The following is a 9,981-nucleotide window of genomic DNA, read 5'->3' as shown; positions in this document are numbered from 1 at the left end:
ATGAAAAAATGCCCATCATCACTCGCCATCAGAGAAACACAAATCAAAACCACAATGAGATACCATCTCATACCAGTTAGAATGGCAATCATTGAAATGTCAGGAAACAACAGGTGCTGGAGAGGATGTGGAGAAATAGGAACACTTTGACATTGTTGGTGGGACCATAAACTACTTCAACCATTGTGGAAAGCAGTGTGGCGCTTCCTCATGGATCTAGAACTAGAAATACCATTTGACCCAGCCATCCCATTATTGGGTATACATCCAAAGGATTATAAATCATGCTGCTATAAAGACACATGCACATCTATGTTTATTGTGGCACTATTCACAATAGCAAAGACTTGGAATCAACCCAAATGTCCATCAGTGATAGACTGGATTAAGAAAATGTGGCACATATACACCATGGAATACTATGCAGCCATAAAAAAGGATGAGTTCATGTCCTTTGTAGGGACATGGATGCAGCTGGAAACCATCATTCTCAGCAAACTATCGCAAGAACAGAAAACCAAACACCGCATGTTCTTACTCATAGGTGGGAATTGAACAATGAGATCACTTGGACACAGGAAGGGGAACATCACACACCGGGGCCTGTTGTAGGGGGTGGGTAGTGGGGAAGGATAGCATTAGGAGATATACCTAATGTAAATGACAAGTTAATGGGTGCAGCACACCAACATGGCAAATGTTTACATATGTAACAAACCTGCATATTGTGCACATGTACCCTAGAACATAAAGTATAATAATAAAAAAATTATTTTTGCATTATATAGAATATATACTCTCCAAACATTTTCTTATAAGTCTCACTTAATTTGAATATTAGAGTTTTGCTTAAGTGAGACTATTTTGTAGTTAATGTCGTGGTTTTCAAATACCCTGCTGCTACCTTTTTTGGTCTAAACTTTAAAATGTGAATATAAATTAAATATGTTTAAGCAGATGTTTTCTTTATGGTTTCCACTAATTTTTTAAAAATTTTATGAGGAATTCATTACATTCCCATCTGCAGCAGTTTACTCTTTATACTTATAGTTATTTATAGTGCTTAAATTCCTAAATTAAATACTGATTCAGTTAAAAATCAGGTGAGGTCTCTCATATATGTTTCTTAGATTTTGTTAATAAATGCTTTCTTGGGGAATATAAATCTGCCACTCAGTAACTCATTTAACCCTGCAGTAACTCATATAACTCTAGTTGAAGTGTAGGATTTCTATAAAAGAATGAGGCACAATCTAGATAGGTGATACAGAGGCTAGAATAGTGTGAGTAGTAATGTGTCTGTATGATACCTTTACCTGTAAGGCGTGCTGGTTAAAATTGTGCTATTTTTCATAGTGGTGATTATACTAGATGGATTACCTTTCTGCTATGTCCATGGGAGTCTGATAAATGTCTTTTTCTCCTACCTGAAAATACATGCCTATTTAATTGCTTAAAACAATTCTAGTTTTATTAATAGGCTGATTTCTTCTAATAAATATAGTTTAAGAAGAACAAATCAGATTTTTTATCACAAAGCAGGACAACTTTGGTTCAGTTTCAAACTTAGGTGTACTCACAGACATAAGTTGAGATGATAACTTGTAGAATTTGTATCAATGATCTTATCCTTTTAACATTTTCTGGGAGAGTCTGTTCTATTAGCTTCCTGCTGTAGTTACAGTCTGTGTTGCCTGAGGAAAGTTTTGTAAATCAGATCTCTGTCTATCATAGATTTCTCATACAAAGGTCAGTGGTTCTTGTTTGACTGTTCGGTCCAAAGATCCATTCTCTATTATACAATTAGTATAAAACACAGTATTTTCAGTCAGTAGATGTTATTTAAAGCCTTATAATGAGGAGAATTTAAAATCTTTATGTATTGAAGGTAGTTTGAAATAGTGGTTACTATACTTTGGATCCAGCCTGCCTCCATTTGTATCCTGACTTTGCTGTTTATTTATAAGCTGTATAATCATTTGCAGTTGGTTGAACTTTGTCTTAGTGTCTATCTGTTAAGTAGAAATAATGATAATGGTACTTCATGAGGTTGTTGTGAGGATTAGATATGAGTAGTTCAAGTGCTCATAACAGTTCTTGGCACACGGTAAGCATTATATAAACATTTGCTGCTGTTATTTTCAGTGGCACTATCTATGTTTAGACCTGGTGACCTGGGAACCAGAAGTTTCAAATGCCTTTGTTCTATGACTGAGTTAACTATTGCTGACCTTTACTGTCAGGTTTCTCTGTCTGGTTTCACGGGCATTAGTTCTTGTCCCTTCTCATGATTAACATATATACTTAGGTTGTAATTGAAGTCCATAGTAAATCAGTGTTCCCAATGTTTCTATTTTGCATTAGTCAGCTCTTTGGAACTATATTAATTTAATATATTGGGTATGCTTTATGAAAATACATGTGCATTTTAAATATTCATATGCTACATAAAGATAAGAATATGTTTTTCCATAAACCTTTATTTGGTAAATTCATTTTTCTCTGAAAATTATAGCAGTGTATTATTCAGTTTCAGGATATAATGCCAGAAATATGTTTGAACTGAAACATGGAAATTCTTTCCTTTACCCTTTTCTCTGCTTTCGTGAGGAACAACTGTAGTATTAAAGAAGCAACTGACGATATTAGAACGTGGAGTCCTGGCCCTGTCGCTAATCAGACATATGATACTTGGGTAATTCTAGCGCAAAGGAAGATTATATGATATTTCATTTTCATTAAGCTTAAAGATTCTATATATCATAAATAACTTTAATAAGGTTCTTCTTACTTGGCTTATTAAATTGTTCTCATTTCTTTGTAGTACTTTATATTGCAAACCAAACTTCTCAAATATGTAGTTTATTTTCCTTTAATTTGTATATTCTCAAAATGATTCAGGTAAATAGTTTATTATGATAGCACTCTCTTCAGAGGTATGTAAAAATGTCATCCAGAATATCATTTAGAATCTTTACCATGTCGTAGAAGGCTCTCCGTCATTGATCATTGATTCTGCTTCTCTATCTGACCTCATCTGCCATTCTCCCACTTCCTCCAGTCTGATCTCACTGACCTCCCCATTGCTCTGTGAAGATGCCAAGCATATTCCCACCTGGGACTTCTGAATATCTTGTTTAATTTACCTGGAATGCTCTTCTTCCCAAATCCACGAGTTTGCCCTCTCCCTTCAGTTAGGTTTTAGTTCATATGTTACCACGTTTGAGTTGTTCTGTAATCCTCCTATCTAAAATAGCCGCCCACCCCCATCACTCCCTACTTTGGTTTCTTTATAGATCTCGTCTCTGACAATGTTTATTTTACTTGTTTATTGTTTGCTTTTTCCACTAAGCATAAGCTCCATAGAAATGGGGACTTTGTTCTGTTTAGTGCTGTGTCCCTGTTGCGTCATAGGGATTTCGGTTGCATATAGCAGGCACTCAAAATTTTTGTTGAATTAAGCAAATAAATTGTTATAATATTTTCAGTTGCATAATTACCTTATGGACTTTAGCGCACTTAGAGACTTTATGAAAGCACTTTAAAGCACTTAAACCTTTAGATATATCTTGAAAGTGGATCTGAATTATAGTCCAGTCATAGTATTCCATTAGCCACCAGGACAGAAGAAATCTCAATATGTAAGAATATAAAAAAGATAGAACTGATCTGATCTACAAATAAAGAATGCTTGATCTATGAGAGAAAATACTTACAGATCATCTAGCATAGAGTTCTTATTTTAAAGATTAGAAAACTGAGACATGGTTATATTAGTAGGTGTGCTAGAGGTCATGTGGCTTGTTGGTGGCAGAGCCCTAATTTTGTGTCTGTAATATACATGTTATGATTTTATGCAATTTACATATGAATGTGTTAAATTTTCTAGTAAATTTGTTTTATTCTATTTACTTGTAACTTTGCTATCATCTCTAAAAGAATATGCCATAATAATATTTTCTCATTTTTTTTAAGTTTCGCAGCTCTTGCATGCTACTAGGTGAATATGGGGGATCATCTTTGGGATGCTTCCATCTTCTTTGGAAATCTCCATTTAGGTGTCTCATGGTTAACAGAATAAATATTTGCTAAAGCAGATGCCTTATAATTCTACTTAAACCTGACACTTTGCTATATTACCTTTAATAATTCATTCTGGTTGCTTACTTCCAGAACTGTGGTTGGGGAGGAGTTGTCATATATTTTTTCCTCTCCTTGTCACCTATACCCCACATCCAGAAAGTTGCCAAGTCCCGTAGAGCTTGCTTCTCTCCTGGTAGATCTTAATTAGCAGGCATAACCCTCTGCCAGATGCTGGCCATTGCAGAAATTTTGTGACTCTGCATATAATTACAGAAACCATCCTCTAAGAAATCAGTCAAATTCATCAGATAATGTTGAATTTTGTTAGCGAATAACTAATAAAACTTCATTTAAGGATGACCAGTAAGGAGGCAGGGAAAGTATGTACATGGCATTTAGTAGAGTGCTTTGGACTCTGGGTATCCCCAGTGAAATAAATTTCCCAGTGAAAAAAATGCGCAGTGAAATAAAGTGAGGTTAAATATAATACCTCACTTTATGAACGTGTTTTTTCTCTTGCTACAGTTTTTATTTGCTCAGTAACAAAAAAGGCTTTTTTGTTGTTTTTAAGGCTTTGAACGAGCTATTTAAAAAGTCATCTGTGTGCAGACTGAGAAATTGAATAATTAGCTGCTTTCAAAACTGCATAAGCTCTTTTAGCCCATCAGGTTAAAAAGGGGGTGGAAATAGTTAATACAATTTTAAAGAGGCCTAATTTACAACTAAGGAGTACCTGAGAGCTCTTGGAGAATTTGACACAGTGAGTTAGATCAACCCCATTTTCATTTCCCTCTAGCTGCAGTTTGTAACATAAATAAATCCATGGTCTGTAATTGTTAAATGGAAGTATTTGAATGCCTCCTAGTGGCATATTGTAGGCTCTAATTAAGGAATTTAAAAAGTAATATTTATTGAAGGAATATTGTGATAACCTGTTAAAGCTTGTAAGTACAAGGTAGTAAAATCCTTTAATGATAACATCCCAAGTGAAATCAAAATACATTATTTGCCATACAAAACTGATTAAAAACTTGACTGGAAAAAATATAACACATATGGCAAAGATGAATATACTTTGAATAAACATTTTTGGTTTTGGTTCAGATTGAATTATTTTAATTGACTTTTTGTGTAATGAAACTACTTTGTGCTTAAACAGACAAATGTGGCTATTAATAGGATTTGGATTGCTTTGTGTACATTCATTTTTTAAAATTAATTGTGGATTATTATGTAGTTTCTTTAAATATGTTTGTATAATGATAGAGAAAATGGTTTATAGAAAGTCTGGTTCATTTTCAGATTTTTAAAAAATTCTGATCTTCAAGTTGAATAAAATAATTTAATTGGTAACCTTGAAATACAGACTATAGCAAAACTTTAAAATGATTAAGAATACTGATTTAATTATTGCTTTATGCATAAAAATGACTTTACATTTATGGAAATATAATTTAAAATAGAAAGAAAGTCATATTGAAAGAATTCTGATGAGGGTCAGAAGATGGAAGAAAAAAGCGATATCCTTTTGTTAAGCACTAAAAAATGTTTAATTAACTGCTTACCAAAACAAAACAATTAAAATGGCAATTACCTTTAAAATAGCACAATGTAATTACAGCTGTTGTGATATAAAGCTAGGAAACAAAATGTTAATCTGGAATGAACAGTTTAAATATGAAATTATGATATACTTGGCTTCCTGTAGTACAGCTGTCAAGCTTGGGCAGTTCGCTGGTCAATAGTGACATTCTATGTGTCAGTGAACAGAGTCTCTTGATACCATAACCCGCAGTTCACACATTACTGAAGCTCCAACTGTCGAACATTCAAGTCCCCTGATATTTTTGCAGCTTCCAGACTCTCCTGACTGGCTCATGTTTCATTCTTTGGCAATTTGCCCTAATGATATCCCTCAGGAGCTTTCAGCCTCTCTTCCTTTCCATATTTAATCATGTTATATTAATCTGAGTGATACACAAACTATGCTGTATAAATTGTAATTTCCTACAATTTTTCTAAGATGCACACCTAATTTTTCAGTTTTACTTATGTTCTAAGTTTTCAATCCCAAGCTCTGTATTTTCAGATGATTATAACTATCTACATGATTCCCAAGAAGCTACTTTTGCTGTTTATATACGTTTCAGAGGGGCCTCTGAGACATAAGACTTTTTACATGTAGAATTGGTAAAGACAATGTGATTTATGTCATTATGTAAATTGTTCTGTGATTACTGTTCATTGTTGATACATTGAACATTGCTTTTTGTTTGGAAGGTCAGCAGCTACTTATTTTTGTTATCCTTTTACAAATTTTAGTTAACTGCCTGTATCCATGGATCAGCTGCTCTTCTATACCCCATGTACTGGCAACACATATACATCCCAGTGCTTCCTCCACACCTGCTGGACTACTGCTGGTAAGCTGGCTTTTGCCAGACTCCTTTAAATTTAGGTTTCATGATTAGATATCTGTTTATTTGTGAATTAGATAAACTTGGGGGTATATTTAAAAGAAATCACAGAAACTTACATTTTAATAAATAGTAAAGATGGCTTTTATGAAGGACAGAATAATTCTGTTCAAAGGTAGCACAAATTTATACTTAGCAAACATAAAGTTCTTTAGATTTTGTGAATTTCTTCTGCAGTCATTTAGATAACTCAATGCAAAATAGGAAAAATAACAGTCTTAAGTTGTGTTTAGGAAAACTGTATAGAAGTTATGGTGTCAGTTAGAGAACTCAGTATCCCAGGTGTCGGAATTTGTATGGCAAATCTGCCAGAAACCACATTGTCTCTGTCAGGGCATACTCTCGTTACCTTTACTTCAGAACACACCTCTGTACCCCTCTTTTTTCGATCATAGCCCACCAAATACCAAGTACTGACAAAGGGGTTGTCTCTAATACAAGAATTCTTGTTTTTTGTTTAAGTCAAAGTCTCAGCCTTGAACCACCATGAAAAGCAATGTTGAAAAGTACTGGGAGTAATTCTGAAAAGTTTCCTGGTATTAGACACAATTCCTAAGGGATCCCACCCAATAACCAGGCCTCTAGAACTTCCTTGTTCTCTTCGCCTGGAAGAATCTGCATACTTATCATGAGTCTAGATAAGGATTAGACTTCTAAATAGCAGCTTCTGGGCCTTCCTCAAAACTAGAGGGGGAAATGTTATGTTTATTGCATAATCATCTTCTGCAGGTGTAGCCTAATTCTTAAGAAATGTGATGGGATTTTTTCTCTAAACCATTGTGCACACACATAGAAGGAAACAATTTTGACCTTAATGTGTTTTCTTATTTCACGGCTAATGTTACTAAAACACAGCACTTTTAGAATCAATGCATTCATTTAACTTTCTTATTTCATAAAAGGCAGAAAGTATTAAGGATTAAAAATGATTTAAGTTAATATATAGAGGGTTTCTATTAACTTTTTATGACTAACTCCTCAGAGGAAGTGATTGTAGTGACAACACATGTACTTGGCCACATATTGATTATATTAATATATTGTTGTGTTTCCACAGCATGGTAATATTGTTAGAATTGATAATGCTGTGAAGTAGGTGCCCAGTGACCTACCATTGCTATTATGCTGTTTGAGAACTAGAAAGGAGAAACTGTTTGGCAGGAAACTATAGGAATGTAGTTTATATTGTTAAGCGTTATACACACAAGTCTAAGAATAAAGCTAAATCTATAAATAAGCCCTTTGTTATTCATTTTAGAGTTTTTCTTTAACCAACACACCTGTAGTATTTTAGCATTCCTTAAAGGGAGGGTCTCTCATTTATTTATGTTGACATATGCAGTAGATCTTTGCATATACTGTTCAGTAATTAAACTTTACTTATTTAAAAATATATGTTACAGCAGTATTTGGAAATATATTGATATATGATTTTATATAATATATCTTTAGAATTACATTTTATATATGATGTTAGTGCCATCTTAATTTTTATATTAAAGTGTTCTAACCTCTTAAGAGATAACACACCTTTAATTAAGTTCAATTATCTGTAATGAATTACATATTTAAGATTTTCTAAAATGTTATTTAGAAATTATTCTATGACACAGGCAGTTCTGTACTAATTTTTTCCAGAGCTTTTCTGATAGTTTCTACCTGTCATCAAATTCAATGAAGGAAACTTGTTTCATATTTCAGTCCCTGGAATTTTCTTTCTAGTTTCTAATGTCTGAAATAGCCTTTGGGTTGAGTTCTAACAGCTTCCATGCCAAAACTCCCTGGTTCAAAGAGTGAATCAGTGATATTCAAACAAGAAGTTATCTGAAACTTCCTGAACCTTAAGGTCACAACGATAGGCTCAGCTTCTATCGTAGGAACTGAGTAGTGTAATATAATATTTTTTTTAAAGAACAGCCATCAGAAAACTTGGTAAACTAAACTGTTTCCTAAGGTAAATGGTTTTCTTCCATTTCCATCCTTGAGGTTAAAATCATACTGATCTATATGTAAAAGGGAAAAAAATTACAGATCATCCCTTCAATGTCACAGTATTTGATTAAATAATTTTTATGAATATTCCAGTTCAAAAATAGTATCATGAAGATTTGATAGGAAAAGATATATATTTGCTAACTCTTTGGCATGATTGGAACTTTGTGATTCCTGAGGTAATCCTACCTTCATAAAGTATTTCTGTTTTTGCAGCTGGTAGCTCTGCTGTGGGTTGGACTGTGGAGAGCCATAATGCCATCTTGTGACCATGGATGAATATCACATCTTGGTCCACCAATAAAGCCTTGTTACTTTGTTGATTCATCCATTCATTTGTTCATTAAACATTTAGTGACCATCTAAATATTTTGCCAAGCTGTGAATGTGTAATGTAACGAATAAGATTTAGTTTCTGCCCTTGCAGGGTTCACAGATAACAAGAAATACACACATACTTAGATGTGCACACATGCGTACACATAGCACAGCAGGACCATGGATGGCAACACATGAAAAGAAGTGGCATACACTGCCTGGTAGCTTAGAAGGTGCCTGGGAGGAAATGACACCATCTGCATTTTTCCCTAATCAGCCAATATAAGAGTACTTTAATATGGCAAACCTGTGATGTTGCAAGGCACTCTTAACCTGTCTGAATCCATAAACACATGGCAGATAATGTGACTTTAGTACTAATAAAATTATTATTATCTATTATTTGTTCATGGATGGTTGAGTCACTGTTTAGGCTATATGACTCTTCTTTTTATGAAAGGAGCAGGTTTAGCTTCTGAGAGAATAGGTTTTTAAAAAAAAAAATGGAAAATTGTATACTTCAGACTACCCCAATAGACTGCTGTTATAGTCTATGTCATTGGTGGTCTCTTTGTAAGAAAACCTAGAAAGAAAAAAAAAGAGCTATTCTTAAATACAGATAATTGCTACCAAAAAGAAGCAGCAATCATATGGAAGTTTCTGTATCCCATCTTTGCAAAATAACTACATTGAAAGAAAGATCTAGGACAGTTTTGCACACAGAGGACGAAACATCTGTGTTGCCAAGAATTTCTTCTTGACTTGATAATGCTCTAATCGAATTAGGAAATTTAAGCTAGGGTTGCAAACTTATGTTTCATGAGATTTGGGTGATTTCATATTAGGATTACACAATCCAGTTTTTGTGAGAAAGAAGTAACTATTCACTCTATATTCTGTAAAATGTAATTATTTTAGGAAATTAGTCTCTAGGTTAATAATATTTACAGTTCTCACATCCGTGTTTTGGATTTTGTGAGAAATTGGTGAGAAGAGAACATGTGGATGTAACAAGTGATCCCATTTTAAAAGTTTCAAGTTATTATATGATTACATTTTGCATACAAGCTTTTTAATTGATATTTTTATGCCAGCTTACTAATTTTTATAA

At 33.6% G+C, this 9,981-nt stretch overlaps 1 protein-coding gene across 1 annotated transcript in view; it reads left to right on the top strand.

Annotated features, from left to right (window-relative positions):
* Positions 1-9,981, top strand: part of DENND1B (DENN/MADD domain containing 1B) — a 273,857-nt gene that overhangs the window by 153,546 nt on the left and 110,330 nt on the right. The window contains exon 9 of the mRNA XM_011931685.1: positions 6,406-6,506. Coding sequence (XP_011787075.1) covers positions 6,406-6,506 — 101 coding nt within the window. The remainder of the gene's footprint in view (positions 1-6,405; positions 6,507-9,981) is intronic.

The sequence above is a fragment of the Colobus angolensis genome, unplaced genomic scaffold (genome assembly GCF_000951035.1).
Source record: "Colobus angolensis palliatus isolate OR3802 unplaced genomic scaffold, Cang.pa_1.0 Scaffold91, whole genome shotgun sequence".
Taxonomy (NCBI): domain Eukaryota; kingdom Metazoa; phylum Chordata; class Mammalia; order Primates; family Cercopithecidae; genus Colobus; species Colobus angolensis.
The sequence above is the reverse complement of the archived record's forward strand: the minus strand, read 5'-3'. Positions and strand labels throughout refer to the sequence as shown.